Source organism: Gobio gobio (assembly GCF_949357685.1).
Source record: "Gobio gobio genome assembly, chromosome: 12".
Taxonomy (NCBI): Eukaryota; Metazoa; Chordata; class Actinopteri; order Cypriniformes; family Gobionidae; genus Gobio; species Gobio gobio.
In genome coordinates, this window is record NC_137105.1 from 25,043,583 (window position 1) to 25,064,062 (window position 20,480).

Here is a 20,480-nt window from a genome sequence, read left to right on the forward strand (position 1 = left end):
AAGGTAGGAGAAATGACCGCTCTGTTGCAAAGCTGGCGTCACTCCAGTCATTCTCCATCTTTGCGACTCGCGAGTCTGACAGCTGTCAATCAACCCGTCCCTGCGGGTCTCAGGTGCACACCCTCCGCTCAGCCCCGCCCTCGGTTCGTCCCCTCTGTGTCCGCCGGGCTCTGCCCACTTTTCCAGCATTTTTTGAAAATTGCCAGTGGGTGGAGTTAAGCTCTGAGCAGGGGTTTGTTACCCTTTAAGACTGGGGTTATTGCTGAAAATTCAGCTTTGCATCACAGAAATAAATTATATATATACATATATATATATATATATATAAACATTATTTACTTTTTTTTAAATAATATTTCAAAATATTCATGTTTTTTTCTGTATGTTTGATCAAATAAATGCAGGCTTGATGAGCATATGATACTTCTTTCAAAAACATTAAAGGGGTCATAGAATGACATTTTTGTACAAGTTAATATGATTCTTTAGTGTCTAAATGAAAAGTTTGTAATATACTTTAATTAAAAATTCTCATTAGTATTGTAAGAAAACACTCATTTTACCTGGTCAAAACCAGCTTAGTTTTCAGCAAGTCATTTCAGTGTATGTGACTTTAAATGATAATGAGCTTTGCTCACCCCGCCCCTCTGCTCTGTGGGGCGTTCGGTTCGACCCGACACAACACCACAACACACGTGGAGTGTTGCCTTGACAACATTTGAGGGTATATTTTCGAGAAATAATGGCAACGGGAGTCTCTGAGGACACATCTGAGCAACCTTATCATTTTGAACCGGAGTCGGACCAGGAACAGATGACGAACGTTTCTGAATGGTTGGTTAACGTCATGTCACTTTGATCTATCTTTGTACTGGCAGAGTAGCGTAGTTGCTATGTGTTTACTGATGTGTTAGTTCATTGACAGATTGATGTTATGTTATAAGATTTTTTTTTTTACATTACTTCTTAATCAGTAACAGACACCGTTATAAACCATGTACAAAAGTAAGCTTAGTGTAGTGTTCCCACGTTAACTTTATCACCCGAGTAACTTACACAGTTTGTAATAACAAACATAACGCGTTGTTCATTATAAACATGGGATTATGAATTATATTGAGAACGTCATACACAGAAAGCATGCCGTAATGTAACTTACCCTGTAAACTTTAGCCTCATTCATCGTGAAGCGTGCAAGCGATTTGCAAAGATTAATATAAAGGTTAATAAAATGTTACACTCACATCTTCCTGAGGTGCAGCAGGAACACGATCCTTTTTTCAAGAGCAGCTTATTAGCAAAACCTGCTTTATACTGACGCTCGTTTATAAAGCAGTCTGCTGAGAAATGATTTGCGCAAACATTGACGTTGATCGGGGGGAATATTCCCTTCTAAAACAAAACTCAGCAGCCACTGGGTCTTCAGCGGTTCGGATTTAGGAACATCAAAATGACTGCTGTGTTCGTTATTACACCCAACAACACAACACCACAATCGCTTAGACGCCATTCTGCTGCAGAGTATCAACAATGGCGGACTGATGACAGCTCGCTCAGGGCGGGTCTGTGTTGAAACGCTGCTGTCAATCAACAATCGTAGGGGGGGCGTACACCGTGTAACGTCACACGGTCAGACGGCTCGATTTGAGACAGGGGAAAATATATAAGGAGATTAAAAAAAAACACTGGATGTATTTTTATCATTATAGGATGGTTGTGTACAGGCACTGCCAACACACATTTCCGTATAATCAACTTGTAAAAGTGCATGTACCATTCTATGACCCCTTTAAAAATAGTGATGTTTCCAAACTTTTGACCAGTGCTATGGATTGATTGCCAAATCAGTCTGTGCCTTGAAACTATGATTGCTTGGTTCAGTCATTACACAGAATATCACGATCAATTACTGTGTACACAATAGCACATCTGTCAGCGAGGTTTCCAGGTGTTCCTGCTAGCAACAACCCAGCTAACAGATTATAAGAATGTTCTCCAAATAATAATACTTCAATTCTTAAATTGAAGAAAGTTGTAGTTTGTGTCCTTATTCCCCTCTCTTTCAGTGCTTGTTCACAGCAGGTGTTTGAATGATTTAAAGAATTTTTTTAGGAACATCATACTAACCTTTAAATAACATTCTATTAACATTAAGGAAACTGGACATTTTTATGTTCTTTGAATGTTACAAATCAACGTTCCTAATGTTGGGATTTTTAATCAAAATTAAGTTGAAAGAACATTTGAGGAACATCATACCTTTTAAAACACGTTCCTCTAACATAAAAAAATTGACTTTTTTTTTTCAAGTTCTCAGAACCAACACTGAATATTTGGAGAACGTTCTTATAACAAAAATCTGTTTGCTGGGATGCTGCCCTCACATGCTAAATTTCCTACTTCCCACTTCAGAAGTCGTGATTATTAAAATTTGGACTTGACTTGTTCATGTCCAATTTTTTAACTAGGAAACTAGTATTTATGATAATTCCGATAGCAGGTGAACTGAAGGCAGCATTAGTTGGCTCTGAGCTTTTGCATTTTTAGACCTGGGACAGTCTCAGACGCTCTCAAGTGGCCAAGACCGCAATTGGTCCACCTGCTAGACAGGGGCGGGGCCAGAGGGGGGGCCTGGGGTGGCACGGGCCACCCCCAAAATGTAATTGGCCATGCACCCCAAGTGCCCCCCCACTCCATCAGAGTCGGAAGGTAATATGTTGTTGGACTTGTCAGTATTAATTCTTTACTAGTAGTTCTAGCGGGTTTCTTAACTAAAACTAATATTTTGCAGTGCATTGATTTATTTATATTTTATTTTATGCATGCAAGTGGCCACTAGCCCGGTTAAAACCAGACCATTCTCAGTATTAACTCTAAATCTGCTGGAAGTTGTCTGGGTTTCCCAGGCTAAGTGGACACTGCACTCATCCCTCTGTTGTTGTTGTGGTTGTGGAGCGCCTCTGCACTGGAGAGGAACCACTCTACCGTCACGTGTTGTATTCGGAGTAAATAGTGGGCGCAAACGGACGGCGAAGTGCGGTGGTTGGTTTCTCTGCTTTAAAGCTTATTAAAAATCATTTGCGCACAAAAATAAACTAAAACTAAGCCAATTCAGGAGCCAGACACGCGAATGAGAAGTTGCGCCTGAAACCCACATCTCAGATAGCACGCAGTTCTCTTTAAAGTCTTGCGCTTAAACGGACAAATTCACACAAAAATTGTCAACATGATCGTCTTGAGTATTCTAGCAAACTAATATTCTTGCTGGCTGTGTTTTTAATGTTAATCAAACAACAAAAGACAAGGAAATCACTCACTGCTCTAGCCTTTGTAACTTTAATAACAATTATTTAATTTATACAGTCAAATATGCAATGTTATTTTACATTTGATTACTGATATTCAATTTCTGTACCTGAGAACTAATGTTAGACCTACCAGAAAAACCTGAAAAGCACTGTTTATTTTAAAAGTATCTTTGCTCTGATTGTATTTATTCATATTTATATTACATTATAAATATATTATTTGTGTTTCCCACAGGATTTTGTGAGACTGTGCTGTGTAAATATTGGTCCCTCTAGGCTAGGGGGTCCTGGGAAATGCTCTCCAAAAGAAAATTGTTCATTTTAAATTTAAATGCATAAATCTGGTGCATTTTGTGTGCCGTTGCTAGATTATTTGTTTTTATTTTCTTTATTTTTATTTGTCAGTAGTTCTTTTTTCCCTGAATATAGCACATACAGACTGAACCATGAGGAATTTGAACAGTTAGACCCCTAGTAGCCTAAATATTCACATGATAAATATGTATTACAGGCCCCCACTAATTATTCTAGAAATAAGTTAATTCAACGAAGGAAACCTCTTTTGCTGTATATTTTTTATGGTTAGAATTAAAACTCCTACATGTTTTACCATTTATGAACTATCATTTATGTGCCCTATACCATCACCATTCACATCTATGCAACCAATAAATAAATTACTACTAAAGTACAAAATTGTTTACAAAAAAACAAATTTCTTCATGGATCTAGTCACTTAATTTTTCTCTCAAAATGCACCAGATTTATGCATTTAAATTTAAAATAAACAAATTTTATTTTGGGGAGCAGCCCCTAGAGGACCAATGTCAACCCAGCACAGTCTCACAAAATCCTGTGGGAAACAAAAATAATATATTTATAATGTAATATAAATATGAATAAACACTGCTACAGCTTCTTGTTGAGCTCAAAAGCCTTTCTACTGTTGTCAGTTATGTTGCTCCATCTTGTTTAAAACTATATACAACTATAATGGAAAAAATATTGCTTGGATTGCATTTACCACAACCCATGTTCTTCTACTACTGTTGAGTTATTTGTTATTTCAAATCACATTTGAAGTTGCTCATTTTGAATTCATTTTCACTCATTATAACACGTTTTGTTATCAATAATATTCAGTATTATTACCTCCAGTGTAGGGCTATTTATACTGGTTCACTGTTTACATGTATTTAAATGTGCCACCCCTCTCTGAGTCTGGGCCCCAACCTGCCCCCCCACTTCCCATGTTGGGGTACGGCAAACCACCAACCAGCATCCCATGATGGATTGGGACACAACTTTTGAATTGTCTAAAGTCACCATGACTTATCTTATTTATTTATTTTATCTTATTTTTAATAGTTATATTTATTTTTAATATTGCAGTGTTTATTATTATTTATCAGTTTATATTATTATTATGATTATTATTAATAAATTTAAATAAATTTGTTTTCGCCGATAGAACATGCATTGAACATTAATCGGATTTAGAATGTCTGAGAAGTGACGTACTGTATTGTTGGTCTGCGTTTTTGCGCATGCGCACATCATTATATCCGGAAGTTTGAAGCTCAAAGTGTGTAACTAGAGTCTGTAATTTACAGTGTATATTGTTTCTGCTCAACTAATGATCGACGCCAATTTTATTCAGTTTTACTGTTATTTTCTTCTTAAATAAAACTATTGCAGTACGTTGATAGTCACGAATAGGTCAAATGTGGGTCATTTTAGGTCGGCCATAAACCCACGAAACGCTTCAGCGCAGCATTGACGATTTACGTACACAACAGCACGAGAATCGTGCTGCCATGACACCTGCTGAAGCAGCACCGAAGAAAAAACACGTTCGGTTTGCCAAGATGGAAGAGGACATTGACCACGAAGAACAGGAAGAGGATACGCTTTTCGACAAGCGTAAGGACGTTAAGGAGGGGCTGAAAAGTGCTCTGAAGGGGGGTAAAGTGGTGCTGAACCCGGAGTCCGATCAGGTTGATGTAATTCGACCAGGACGGAGCCAGGGCAATTCTGGGACATGCTGGCGATGGCTGGTCAGCCTTGTGCTTTGCGCATCGTTTCTCGGACTGGTGGGTCTATATGTTCAACTTGCATGTGGAAAATAGAAACCGATGATATGAACACACATAAGCCTTTGAAACGTGTGATTTTACTGTCCTATCTCCTGCTGTTATTTTATGTCTGAAAATGTCCTGTGGCTGTTTAAAGGGGTGGTAAAACACATTCTTTCGAAGGCTTGATTGTGTTTGTGGGGTGCACTGTAACGTGTTCATGCTTCGTATTTTAAAAAATGCATTATTTTTCATATGTTTGAGCTTTATTCTACACTGCTCTGTCCCTCCTTGTAAAACGGTCTGATGCTTTCCGGGTTGTATGAAGCCAGTCCCTCAAAAATACGCAATGGGCTCAGATTGGTTAGCTGGCCCAGTGTGTTCTGATTCGCTAACCGCCTAGTGTACGTTTGTCGGAAACGCCACGCCCCTTACCTTTACCGGTGTTGTGTAATATTCAGTTCCTGTGAAAAACAGTTCCAGTGGGTGGAGTAAACATGAATATTCATAAGATTTCTCTTGCTGTGGGCGTGGCCTTGAGACAACACGCAAACGAATGGAACTGAAAATATTAGTGCGCTCCTCAAATCGCAACTCGTTTCATGGATTATTTCGAATAGACAATGTTAAGCATTAACTGCAACAGTTCACATTTTCAAAACAATGAATAGTTTGTGTAATATGACAAATCGTTGTTTTGCCTGATTGATTACAGGCATTCAGATAAATAAGGACACAAAGCAAACAATGAGCGAATAACCCCTCGTCCAGGCTAATAGCCTACAGTTTTTTTTACTCTTTTTATTTAATGTGTGAGGCTTTAAAATGAATTTGAATAGTAAATGCCCATTTACTTGTATCTGTCACATATTTTAAGGCTTTAACAGAAAAGCATCAGAATCTTTCCACAGACACCTATTTGGGAATCAAATACTCCAAGTACTAATCGATTAAAGGTATAGTACATCCAAAAATTACATTTCTGTCAACATTTACTCTTATTGGGAACCAGTAGAACCAATATTGGTATCCATTGACTTCTATTATATGTACAAAAATACACTGAAATTTTTTTTTTTATTCATAGCCTACAACTTAGAAATGAGATGAGGGCATCAGAATTGTTATTTTTGAACAACCAATCCTTTTAAGTGGACCCTCAAAAGAGTGCATCATGTTTTTCTCTATTGTTTTGTATTTGTAACAGTCAAATACAGTTTAGAGAATCTAAGAAAGAACTAATAATATAATAAATATATGAATAAATAGTTCTCATAGTTCTCTCTCTCTCGTTCTCTCGTTCTCTCGTTCTCTCTCTCTCTCTCTCTCTCTCTCTCTCTCTCTCTCTCTCTCTAAAATGTATGCGTTTTAACATTAACATTATAGTGATTCCTCTGTGTACCACTAGTGAGAACTTATAAGAACCACTGCTTTAAAGCTTTATCCACTGTAATCAAGTACAAATTACAATGTTTATTATGATGACTACAAGATTAATAAAATATTTTCCTCAGTGGGTATGTAGTTTACCTATAGTTAACAGAAATACTGGCTATAATTAACAAGAAATTCAGGATGACTCACACCAGGCTATCTTTTAAACATTTTATTAGGGCACAAATAATTAATAATAATCTGTGTTAGCCTGGACAAGTGGTTATTCGCTCATTGTTTGCTCTGTGTCCTTATTTATCTGAATGCCTGTAATCAATCAGGCAAAACAACGATTTGTCATATTACACAAACTATTCATTGTTTTGAAAATGTGAACTGTTGCAGTTAATGCTTAACATTGTCTACTCGAAATAATCCATGAAACGAGTTGCGATTTGAGGAGCGCACTAATATTTTCAGTTACATTCGTTTGCGTGTTGTCTCAACAGTGACAAACGGTGCCATTCTCTTGCCCACAGCAAGAGAAATCTCATGAATATTCATGTTTACTCCACTCACTGTATTAGAAAACAATGGCGTCAATAAAACCATACCAATCTGAGCCCGAATCAGACCCAGAACATTTTAGTGAAGATGATCGAGCAGAACCTGTTCATTCCTCAAGAGTAAAGACTGCGGATCTATAGTGATCGCTACTGAATGGCACTGTTACTTTTGTATTTTTAGAACGATTATAGCCAAATATCTGTCGCAAGAACTATTAACCCAAAACGAACACTAAACATTGGCTTTACTAGTAGCCAAATCAAACACAGAACCATGTTTAGCATGCCTGTAGATAAACAATACATAAAAGCTCTAATCAAAGAATAATTTACACTTATGCCAAGTTCGCTGTTGAGATTTTAACGTTAGTGTTTGTAACGTTAGGTGTTCGTCGGATAACGTTAAGTATGAATGAGCATTTAACAGACTGGTTTGCAGAACAGCGTTGTCATCTGTGTAATTCCTTGCTACAATGTACAATTAACAATACGAACTATTACAGGAAAACACATCGAAGAAAAATAAATCATACTTACAGGTTGTGGCCCGTAAACAGCTTCTGTTTTTAAATCCATCTTTCAGGACAAGCCGTTGTGCGAATCCTTCATTGAACTCGCAAAGATTGTGGAAGCTTTCCTCCGTGAAATGTGCAGGGGGAGCCGCGCACGCCCGTCGTGCATCCACACACTGGCAGTGTTTGTCTTGCGCAGCTGAACCGTGGCTCGTGAATTGCAAATACAGACGAATACATTATGTCACATTTCCAGTCTTCTCCTCCGACCCCTGCCTGTCTCGTGCTTTGATTTATGATGGGCAGCATATATCTGCTGCAAATGCGACCTGTTCCCCTCTGTCTCATACACACATGCATATAACATGCTGTATGTTAAACGCAGTGCAACGCACCCCCGTCCCTAGGAAGGCTGAACAAAGCAAGTACCCCAGACCTGCAATCCGGATGAAAATAACAGCGTTTCGTTGGCATTGCGGCAACAACACTCCAGCCTACAAACCACAACAACGCAGTGATACAAAATGGCCTCGCCCCCCCTTATTCTCGGAGGAGGGGTTTATGTAAATATTGGAGGAATGTCTGTAGTCGCCTACCGGCCGTTTGCTGTAGTTCTTAGAAATTGATTTCTTTAAAAGCAAATATCTCCCTTTGCTTTAAACTTTGAACGTTGTAACTTTGCAGATGTTGTTTATGCTCAAGCAGCAACATTACACGCTAGCTAAAGTTAGAATAGTGAAATCGTGGTTTACCACCCCTTTAAAAAGCAATTGACTGAAAAATAACTGGAAATGGATGTTAAAATCATTGTTATGGTAATTCCTGTTCGTTTTACCGTATTGTTATGAAACAGGATTATTTGCACAAGTGAAATTCCAGACAAGTTAGCAGTGGTGTAACATGACTGACAGGTTAAACTGGGCCTAGGTACAATAAATGTAGGTTAATATTATGATATTTTGACATGTGGTAATTCTGATTGCATCTGTCTACAAGGTACACGATTACGGTGATATTAGCATGGTCACTCTGGCTGTAGTTTAGTAAAAGCTGTAGTGGCTGGTCAGTTTTTTCTTTTGCACATTATTTACTTATAAATGTCAATAACTAACTTAAGCAATTATACATTTTGATTCCTAAGCAGTCATCGTTTATAAACCTATTGTATGCATTCACACAAAGTACATTTTAATTTTTTAATACCTCATATCTTGGTATTGTTTGGAGTTCCATGTAAATACTGGTATGTGAATATAGAATTACCATTTTATGCCATTACTCTACCTCTGTAAGATATCAATCAATTTTATGTGCAAATGCTGGAATGTGCTGCACATAAATTATCTTCTATATTTTTATATTTATGAATTTGTTTATATGGTATATTTATAGGGAATGGCTATCTCTGTATTGGGCCCTACCTTTGAAGACCTGGCTATCAATGTCAACAAGAACATCAGTAATTTATCCTATATATTTGTGAGTCGTGCATCAGGATACATTGGAGGCTCCCTGTTAGGAGGGATCCTTTTTGACTGTGTGAATCCTCATCTGCTTTCGGGTAAGGCCCATGAACTCTACAGAGAAAAGGACAATGTGTTGAATGAAAGAGGCATTTTAATATTTAACTTTAGTAAATTATTTACTTATAAAAATATGTGTTGATTATGGTGAGTGTGTCTAACAGTTAAAGATATGGACTCAACACCAAGGTTACAGGTCTGGGTATTCTGCAATCCTTGCACTATCACCCAATGAAGCTAATGAAGTTACGTTTAGATTTGAGTAACCTTTGATTGGTTAAGTGAAGCAAAGACTTTAGAGCAGAACTATTTATTTAAATGATGCAAAAAGAAAAAGAGGAAAGCACTGAGAGGACAAAATAAGAGGATGGCTACAAAAAAGCTAGCTAAATTCCCAAAATAATTCTGTTACTCTGCTACAAACTATCATGCACGAGTTCATGAGACATGGTCCTGCCAACAATCAAAATTTTTATGTTTCTGAGTTAATCACTGTGCCACAGCCCCCTCCCCACCCACGCCCCACATAAACACATTTTAAATATATAATGGCTAAGATAGAAATAGTGCAGAACCTTAAATATTAAAGGGTTACTTCAGTGATTTAGCATTAAGCTTTGTATCAGTAGAAACCCAGTAGTATATTCGAATTATCGTACATTCACCCCCTCATGTCCCCCTGAGACGAGAGAATTATGCATTTTATTTCTGGAAAAAATCCTCTGATGACGCAAATATCGTCATTTTGCGTCATCTGAGGATTTTTTGGCCAGAGCCTAGAGACTACAGCCAGTAGAAGGAGCTAGTTCCACATGTTATCAACCCACCCATAGGGGTGGGATCTCACTCAGAATGTGAATGCGCACGGCCGCTTGGCTCGGGCATTAAACGAAAGCCGAACAAAAGTCATGTCACAGACGCAGCAGGAGTCAGATTTCATTCATTACGAGAAGAGCTGAGCAGAGCTGAGGTAAGCGTGGCTGTCATTCTCGGCGCATTATCAGATCGCATATGGAAGCTAAACTTTCACAGGAATTCATTGAAAAGTTGAAACACTCACTTTTCTCCGTAATAAAAAGTACCATAATTAAAATATACTAACGGGTTTCTACTTATACAAAGCTTAATGCTAAATCACTGAAGTTACCCTTTAAGTTTGGAAACAATATGTTTTTACAATGTTGTATTTATAATGTCACACTTACTATTTATAACAGTTTAAATGTTTTTTTCATACATAAAAATGTATATATATGGATTTTAGGAAGGGGGTCCCTCTTAAAAGGTTCATTATAATTCCTTGGCATCATAAAGTTTGAAAACCCTTGCTTTATCTGAACGTAATACATACGTCTCTCTCACTTTTGCTCACTTGCCAGCGATTAACCCTCCACCTGCCGACCCCTGAGTGTATGTTTTGTGGTAGGAGGACCCCACAGAATTGCAGATTTATTTGGCTGAAATGTTTTTGAAAAGTCATGGCAGTTGGACATTTGTCAGTAGTAGACTGGTCTGGAGCATTTAATCATATAGTTATTTTTTGTGGATATGTGATATTATCAAGTATGATTCTCTTGGTGATTACGGTTCATTTATATCTGCAGGCTTCTCAATGTTAATCACAGCGTTTGGGATGTCTGGCACTCCCTTCTGTAAAAAGGCTTGGCTTCTCACAGTTTTGATGTCCGGTGTGGGGGTTTCAATGGGAATTTTAGATACAGGTAAGCACGTTCCCAGTGTTTATAGTGTAATACCAGCATTAAGCAATTAACAATATGAATTTTAGGTGACACAATTTAAAAAATATCCTATATCGCTTCTTCTGTAACTCTTTGAGTTTCTGGTTGTCAACAGGTGGTAATGTTCTCATACTGAACACATGGGGAGAGCAGGCTGGGCCTCATCTGCAGGCTCTGCACTTTAGCTTTGCTGCTGGAGCCTTTGCCTCCCCAATCATAGCCAAGCTGCTGTTCGGCCACCGTTCCAACAATGTCTCCATTAACACTCCTCTGGTGTCTGGCCACGCCTCTAAGACTATCTTGCCATTCTCCCATCCAAAGAGTGCTCCTTTACCATCCATGTGGGCCTACATTGTGATTGGCGCTTTTGTTTTACTTGTGTCACTCTTCTTTTTTATCCTGTACTCCTGCAGTTCCCCCAATTCAAATAGGGCAAAGACACCCTCAGGGAAGCAGTTGTTCTCCAAACATCACAACACACTCATATTCCTGTTGTCTGTGTTCTTTTTCTTCTATGTTGGAAGCGAGGTGGCGTATGGTTCATTTATATTTACCTATAGCAAGGACTATGTTCATATGGAATCGGCTCATGCAGCAGGACTGAATTCGCTATTCTGGGGGACGTTTGCTGCTGGTCGTGGTCTGGCCATATTCTTTGCGACTTGCCTGCGCCCAGGCACCTTGATCCTGCTGAGTCTAGTGGGTACCACAGTTTCCTCGCTCCTGCTGTGTCTTTTTAACAAAAATGTCCCTATGCTCTGGACTTGCACTGGCCTGTATGGTGTCTCTATGTCTACCACCTTTCCCAGTGGGATTTCATGGGTTGAGCAGTACACAACTGTGACAGGGCGCTCAGCTTCAGTGTTTGTGGTGGGTGCAGCTCTTGGAGAAATGGTTCTGCCAGCTCTGTTGGGCTTTTTACTAGGGCAGGTGCAGAATCAGCCATTGCTAATGTACCTGGCACTTTGCACATCCACCTTCACTTCTATCCTGTTCCCTGTCTTGTACAAACTAGCGTCACCAGGAGGGGACGCCACCTTACGCAAAATGTCAGGGAGACGCACCAAGGATGCGGATGACAGCGAGTATCGCCAAGCACTGCTGGACAATGTGGAGGAAGAGGAGCAAGAAAATGAAAGTGAAGCTGACCAGTGGAATGATGCGGACTTTGAGGTGATAGAGATGGATGATGCCAGCCTGTTGAGCTCTCCTTCTAAAGCCTCAGTGCCACCTGATGTTGCAGCCAGTACGCTTGCTGCCCAATCAATGGCCGCCCCATTGTCAGCAGCACCCTCAAGAGACACCACAACCCTGGCCTCTCTGTCTAACACTCCATCTTTTTCCACAGACTCTCCCAGGCGCAAACTCTTAATGTCCCTAAATAGGGAGAAGAAGGACTAATATATTGCACTACATCAAATAGGTTTCAGACTTTAGCCAGGAACTGAAGTGGCTGGTACATTTTTGTTGTGGCACTTTTTTTTCTTTGTTGAAAAGATCACACGAGCCAGTTGATTTGCACTTTCTAAATGCCAGTTGCATGTTTGACATCTTTTTGGCAACACCAAAACTTTTTCTACCCACCACTGTACAGGATTATCATATTGGACATCAACTGAGAATTGTCCTGTCATTGACGATCAGCCTTATCATGGAACTCTATTAGGATTACATTAAGATATTGGATTTCTACATCTCTCCTCATTTGTTATTGTTGGTTGATTTACCTTAAATCAAAGGTTTCTGTACAATTGTAACCAGCACAATACACCAGTCTTAAAAACTGTGAAAAGATTAAGGCAACATTTTTTTGTATTGTATGGTTAGATTGAATGTATAAAAAGTTTCAATAATAGTAATATTTTGATCCTGAAGTCTTTCTTGAAAGTTCTCATTTTATGTTCACTAAATATTTCTATTAAATTTTGATTTTTTTTGCCCCCCAAAAGTTCTGTAACGGCATTTAAATATATTGACAATTTTGTATGAACTTAAAGCAGCTCTTACTTCCTAGAAATGTCTCAATCTGTATAACAATTTTATTGACCAAACAGTATGTAGGAAAAAATTCTGCACTGCATAAATATTTTGACTGACTGGAATTACAGTAGTGTACAACCCAAGATGACAAAAAAACAAAACAAAGGACCCATTTAAATAGAAACAAGTATTTGTTAAATACATCAACTTTTATTATATCAATATTAAATCTCCACCACAAATGTTCTTTGAAAACAAAGCACCGTAAGTTTTTACAAGTTTACAAAAACAGGTTACAGAGCTCTGGTAGCTCTTTAATTTTTTACATAGGAAACAATGTCTGGTTTAGAATAGAGAAAGCGTTAGAAAAGTTTTTTAAAAAGGGAAAAAAAGAAAGTACAATTGTACACACAGATAATTATAAATTAACATATTGCTGAAGTCCAAGTTAAGGCTAATACTGACTTGCTTGCCTCTGCAGAGAATGGACAGACTTAAAGCATGTGAAATCCTTAAGCAGGGCATAAAGATTTTTTAAATGTTTTTCCTTTTTTAAAAATCAGTGTTCACAGACAATTTGGGATCATCAAAGGCTTATTTACAACATACTGATTTTACAGGGGAAAAATAACTGTAGTCAAACATTGCTCCACAAGAATTACAGCCAGTACTGAATCTCCTTGCTTTACAAATTGCTACAGTATGAGGTTCAGTTTAGAGAGGATAATGCTGTAAATGTTTGACCTGTCAATCTGCAGAAATGTACCAAAATAATGAACACTCAGACAACAACTACGAAGCAAATTCAAACACAGTGCATCAAAATCATCTTCCTCTTTTCTGTATTTAAGGCCTCTTTAGTCCCCCTGCATTGCAGTTCCAGTCAAACAGTATAAGATGGAAACTCTCTCACATAGGAAAAAAAAACACCTTTTCAAACCATGATACATAGAAATTGTGCTGAATGGCAGAGTGTTAATAGCACCAGAGTAAAATGAAAGGGGGCAAACTGCAGGACTATCAGAACTGCTCCAGCAGCTGGCGAAGGTATGGTCCTCGGGAAAGATGCCGATTGACACGAGACAATTTGTAGAGTACAGGGCAGTCCAATGAGACACACGGCACCTGACGGTCTGCACTGCCACTGCAACTTCTACATACCTGTCAATCAAATCACAACAGAAAATAAAAAAAATATTGATATATGACAAACATGAAGCATGTGACCCCTAGTCTTACATAGCCAAACTTTTGCCCAAATCTGGTGCTCATTGCAGCTTCAGGCCCTTTCATGTGTTGCAAAAAGTGAAACGAGTGAAAAATTGGTCTTTCACACCAAATGCTTAAGAAATAAGGGTCAGGCTGAAGAAAATGCTAAATTACATCCACACATTAGTCAGTAAAACAAAACTTTAATGTTATTATTAATGTTATTATTTTGGTCTTTTGATCGGCCTTTGTTGTTATAATTAAAGAAACTTATTGCAACAAAAAAAATGTAGTAGTAGTAAAATGAGTAATTTGATTGGTTGACTCCACGCAGCATTTTATTTCAACCGGCATTTTTAAAAGTCTTTTGTGAGGTTCATTCTGCGTTCAGTAAATAATATCAATCTTGCTCTTTCTGTCCGATGGCGCGCGTTGTCTCCGCCATCTCACGGTCAATGTCCATAACAGCTGATAATAACATACGTTGTCTTATTTTAAATCTAGCTTTCAGAATACGCTTAGTATCAGTGCTCGTCTCTTTTCCGCAGTTTTGTTAATTGCCTCTTTAGTAAACCAATACATAACCAGCAAAAGCAGCGCTGCTTGCATCTCCTCCATACTTGTTATTGTTGCAGACAGTGTCGCACAAAAGTGATTACGGTCCGTCTGTGACTGGGAAGAACAGTCGCGCGCAGTCCCACGTCTCTGGGCTAATTTGCCTAATCTTCACGGTACTTTAGACGGCAGTGGAAACGCAGACAGTAGCACGTCAGGGGGGAAAAAAGTTCCTGTACAAAAAGTTCCTGGTACAAATTGTTCCGGGTAATTTCAGTGGAAACGGGACTTTACATAATCTAGATATAGAAGCAGGTGTTCTGCTTTGTTGTCCATGTTATGTTAAGTTCTTAGTGATTAGTTTAGAAGTGCTTATTGTATCAATCTGGTTGAAACTGGTTTTCAAGCAGGCCTAAATTATAATGTATTTAGTTCAATAAAACACATGTAAGGGATGATAGTGTTGATACGAGCAAGAGTGAGCCTGCAGTATAAATCGCGCATAGCGAGGGCAATCAGGGCGGCATATGAATGGCAATCCGCTGTCTCCTCAAAAGAGCCTGTTTGCAAGCAGCAGATAGCCGCCTTCATGCAACGTGCACACAGTAAACCAGTGTTGTTTGCTCTGCTACACATAATGGCACCAAATTGATAAAAGAAAATATATTGACCGCATTCTGTTTTCTATAGTGTGGCGTGCGCGTTTGTGATGACGTTAGGTGAATGCAAATGCACCAGGATTTGATAGAATTAAAGGGTCACTTCAGTGATTTAGCATTAAGCTTTGTATCAGTAGAAACCCCGTAGTATATTTGAATTATGGTACTTTCCCCCTCATATCCCCCTGAGACGAGAGAATTATGCATTTTATTTCTGGAAAAAATCCTCCAATGACGCAAATATCGTAATTTTGCATCACCTGAGGATTCTTTGGCCAGAGGCTAAAAACTACAGCCAGTAGAGGGAGCTGTTCCGCATGTTTTCAACCCGCCCACAGGGGAGAGATGTCACTCTCAGAATGTAAATGTGCTCGGCTCAGCTTCGGGCATTCATAACTGGAGCGCTTCAGAGCAAAGTGAGTGTTTCAACTTTTCAATGAATTCCTATGAAAGTTATGCGATCTGAGAATGACGAGCTTATCTCAGCTCTGCTCAGATCTTACTGAATAAAAATCTGACTCCTGATGCGTTTGTCCTGTGACTTTCGTTCGACTCTCTCACACTTTATTGAAAATACACATTCAGTTTTTAATTGTAGTGTTTATTCTCTAACTGAACAAAATTATTGTATTATTATGAAGATCAAAACGACGTTGGGGGCGGTGTAGGGAGTGGCCTCATAGGGCAGCGAAGCAAGTGCATTCTGGGAGTTGTTGTCTTCCATCCACATGAGACAAAAATACATTTTCTGTCTTTTCTCAGTCTAGAAGGCACCAAATTCAAAAATAATTTCACATTTCTACTACATAAATGACACAGTTTAAATACAAATTCATCTTCCTAGCGCTGAAGTGCCCCTTTAAGTTGAGTGTGAAACGAGACTAACGCTGCGGGGGGCACCGGGAACAATCATGCTTGGACTCGGAACGCAACAAATGTGCCCAGTGTGAGTGAAAGCCCCCTAAGGAAACATGACCTCTAACCTTTAGGAGCTGGTCTTGCTGGCTTTCCCAAAGCCGCAAGTCTTGGTGTAGGTGGATAGCAACACGCTGGGGTTCGGCCCGGCAATTCTCACACACTCCCAGCTGTGTCAGCTCATCACAAACTGGGCAATGCAGTGATGTAAAGTACTGAGAGATGGTACTCTTTCTTGTGCCCTCATCTCCTCCTCCACCCCCCACAGAGCTCCATGCCTTCTGTACCTGTGTAATGAAAAACCACCAACAGGCAAATGCAGTTTTTTTTAATGTCTTTTAAAAGAAGGTGAAGCATGCAATTTTTTTAAAGGTCCCATGGCATGGCATTTTTCTATTATTTTATAATGTTTCCTGAGGTGTACTTATATTGTTAGTATGACTTTTACATCATAAAATGTCATAATTTAGAAATAAAAGGCATTTTTTCTATACTGCTGTTTGCCCTGTGGCTGAATGCCCTGCTTCAAGAGGCATGTCTGCTGTGAGACTTCAGTAAAAACGCCCACTGTTGTGATTGGCTGACATCTTTGCATTTTAAATGAGCGGAGGGGGCGTGGTTTAACGAGGTCTACGAGGCAGGAGCAGGCACGAGCTGCTGCCAGAGAGACGGATGGACCTGAGTTCACTTCACATCAGTTCTCAGCATGTCTGAACTGTTGTAGTTACAGCATATACTTCAGGTTATTAGTCTATTTCTAGTCGGAGGGACTGTCACTCATGTCAGAAAGTTAGTAACTTTAGTAAATTATGGATCAGCGCTGACTGGAGACGCGAAACGTTTAGAACGATTCAGTCCGATTTGGTGAACTGATTCGGTTCACTAAAAAGAACCGGTTCAAAAGAAAGATCGTTCGCGAACCGGACATCACTAATGTACCAGAGACTGAGCTCAGCGATTGCTAACAAAGTTATTTATAGTAGCTACTGAGTTATGAGAGCGCTGTCAGTCAGCGCGAGTTTATTGTGTTTGTATCCGAGAGTTCTGAATAAACACGAGTCCCGGTCACACCGAGTCCGTCTTCATCATTATTACCAACTTTGTAACCCATGCAAAGTACCATTACAGCTGTCAAGATGAACGAGTTAAAAGTAAGTGTTGATAATAGCATTATTTTTAAAATAAAATAAAAGCGTCAGTGACGCGCGTTGAGTACACAGCGCAAACAAAGACAACAGCAGTAATCGAATGTAATCCAGTTTATTGTGGGGCTAGGCTGGCTAGCCCAGATATGCTCACGCTTACCCCCCTTCTACTTAATCTCACGCCGCGTTTGGTGCATCTGCTGTGGGCCAGATGCAGTACTGGGGGTCGGGGATGTTGAAGGCCACTGGCCAGTGCAGCCCGAGCTTCGGTGTGTGTGAAGTTTATCTCTAAAGATCTGACTCTGCCGATGTTGAGCAGAAACTCATGACTGTATGCACATTTTAGAACCGATAGACGCGACGAGGACGTACAAAAACACTGACTCACAAGATAGAAAACACCGTTCTGTCTGGAGAGAGAGAGCTGCGTGTGCACGAATAATAAATAATTAGCTACACATCAGAAATCACTGATCACAGATCAGAAGGAACTGAAAAAAGACTTCTGTTTTCATTTGTACATCCAAACACTGAGAAACTGCCAGCGTTCACTCGTTCACAAGCAATGATCTCTATTCTCTCGAGCGTTTGCATGGGCGTGCCAGATGCTCTGGGCGGAGGAAAGGGAGGTAACCGTTCCTGCTTGGACGTCAAACCAGGAGACTTCAGGATTGGCTCGTCTGGGCTGTCATTTTCTCAAAGGCAGAGAAAGACAGCCAGAACTCGGTTTTACACCGATCAACATTTCTATCCACTTGGGGACAATATTCAGGCTAGGGGAACTCATATTAATGTTGAAAAACCTCATAAAATGAAAATTTCATGCCATGGGACCTTTAATGTTAAAACACTTTCTCCAATTTATATATGCAGAGTTAACTATGATTGAATCCTTGAAAAAGTGTAAACACTGGTTCTGCACTGCTGTCGGCACAATAATTCAAGCCTTGCTACCAGCCTGACACACCAATAATGGCTCAACCAAATGACATGAGTTTGGAGTGGCACTACCTGTTTGACCTGGAAAAAATGTGTATATAATGTATTAGTGAAACTTTTGCTCATTTAAAAAAACAAACAAACGTGGCACAAATATGATACTAGGAGCCAATTGTTCAAAAGTAATCTGATTGGATGGGATTAAATCTTGAAAATGGGTGGTTCAAAGCAAAAAGGATACTGAAATCAGATTAGATCACAAAATCCAATCTTGGTTTTGATCTGGATCAAATCATCAGTTTATGTTGCTCAAAACATTTTTAAGATTGGGATACCTTTGATCCAAAAACAAAAAAAATGTATATTATATATAAATTTATAATTTATATATTAAATTTAGATTATACTTATCCCAGCAGAAGGGTGGATTTCAGGAGCAAAAATTTAAAACTGGTCAAAAAATACAACATTTGTTTTGTGCAATATACATATACACATTTTTATTTTCCTCTCGATAAGTTTAACGGTTAAAGTAGTAAACATTAGGCTACCTAGTAAAACTTTAGGTAGCCTACAGTAAAGTAAATACATTTTGGCACCATAAAATAATCCCCAAACAGCTAAATGTCAAAAAAAATATATATTTAAAGTTTTTTTTCACTGTTTGTAAACTACATTTGCACTATCATAAGATATGAACCAGTGAAAAGGTCTTTGCGAGCGAACGCAAAGTTTCTCAGGTGAAAGCAACACAAAACTCTTCTGAGAGAACGCAAACATTGAAATCCCCACCTTGCTTGCTAAATCAAATTTGATATTTTTGAAACACTAATTAATACCACACCACATCATCTTGAACAGGTTTTCTAGTTCAGTCTCTGAATGGCATCTTAACTTGTTTGCTAATATTTTCGCTAATACACATGGTCTCTCTTCATTACCCACCATAGAGACAGAGCATATTTAGGCCACGCCCACACCGGGGGGGGGGGGGGGGGGGGGGTTGACGACAATCCAACGCTCTCCATTGACTTTGCATTGCGGGAGGCTGCCTCATTGTCATTTCGGACTTAAAACAAGAAACAGAACAATGTCTAAAAGCTGCTATGTGACGGTGTGCAGCAAACAAGCTAAAAACACAGAAATAAGTTTTTATTAGCTGTCGACCCAAAAAAACAAGCGTTTATGGACTGCATTTATGGACTGCATTTATATAGCGCTTTCAACAGACCCATGGCCATCCAAGGCGCTTTACATATTGCCTCACATTCACCCATTCATACACCGACGGCGGTGTCAGCCATGCAAGGCGCCATCCAGCTCGTCGGGAGCAGCTGGGGTTAGGTGTCTTGCTCATGGACACCTCAACACTTGGTCAGATGGAACCGGGGATTGAACCACCAACCTTCCGGTTTGTAGACAACCTACATGAACCACTGAGCCACTGCCGCCCAACCTTCTGGTTTGTAGACAACCTACATGAACCACTGAGCCACTGCCGTTTAAGGAGACAAAAGTGGATAAAGGCAATAAAACGTGAAGCTTCAGCAGGAAGAATGGGTGAATTTTAGGATCCTGACACTCAGTATGCCTCTGTGTGCAGTAAACATGTCACTGTTAAGTCAAATATCCAAATGTCATTTTTATATATTATATTTCCTGTCGCTGATTACGTTCCCCTCTAGTGGGTGTAGTTCTCAGTGTAATATAACATGTGCTCTGTCTCTATTGCCCGTATCCACTTTTTTGGGTTTTGTTTAGCTTGTTTGCTGTACACCCTGTCACATATCAGCTTTTAGACATTGTTCTGTTTTTTGTTATGAGTCCGAAATGACAAGGAGGCCGCTTCACGCAATGCAAACAAAGTCAATGGAGAGCTTTGGATTGTTTTCCCCTCCGGTGGGCGTGGTCTTCAGATTATGACGCGTATCGCTCTGTCTCTATTGTACTAGTGAATCTGAGGGTGAGATATGCCTTGTCA

General features: G+C 39.3%; 2 protein-coding genes across 2 annotated transcripts in view; one reads left to right on the top strand and one right to left on the bottom strand.

Annotated features, from left to right (window-relative positions):
* Nucleotides 1–4,857: 4,857 nt before the first annotated feature.
* Nucleotides 4,858–13,275, top strand: mfsd4b (major facilitator superfamily domain containing 4B). The gene is made up of 4 exons (XM_079831497.1): nt 4,858–5,401; nt 9,228–9,396; nt 10,963–11,079; nt 11,213–13,275. Exons 1-4 carry the CDS (start codon nt 5,126–5,128, stop codon nt 12,496–12,498), a joined length of 1,848 nt encoding a protein of 615 aa, XP_079687623.1. The 5' UTR covers nt 4,858–5,125; the 3' UTR covers nt 12,499–13,275.
* Nucleotides 13,271–20,480, bottom strand: part of rev3l (REV3 like, DNA directed polymerase zeta catalytic subunit) — a 151,314-nt gene continuing 144,104 nt past the window's right edge. Inside the window, exons 31-32 of the mRNA XM_079831491.1 lie at nt 16,484–16,702; nt 13,271–14,238 (exon numbers count right to left, since the gene is read on the bottom strand). Coding sequence (XP_079687617.1) covers nt 14,098–14,238; nt 16,484–16,702 — 360 coding nt within the window. The 3' untranslated portion in view covers nt 13,271–14,097. The remainder of the gene's footprint in view (nt 14,239–16,483; nt 16,703–20,480) is intronic.

Excerpts from the sequence above, each read along its gene's own strand:
- mfsd4b (XM_079831497.1), top strand. The coding sequence starts at position 5,126 with ATGACACCTGCTGAAGCAGCACCGAAGAAAAAACACGTTCGGTTTGCC. Across the intron at positions 9,397-10,962 it reads GAATCCTCATCTGCTTTCGG|GCTTCTCAATGTTAATCACA; the intron begins GTAAGGCCCATG and ends TTATATCTGCAG. Across the intron at positions 11,080-11,212 it reads AATGGGAATTTTAGATACAG|GTGGTAATGTTCTCATACTG; the intron begins GTAAGCACGTTC and ends GGTTGTCAACAG.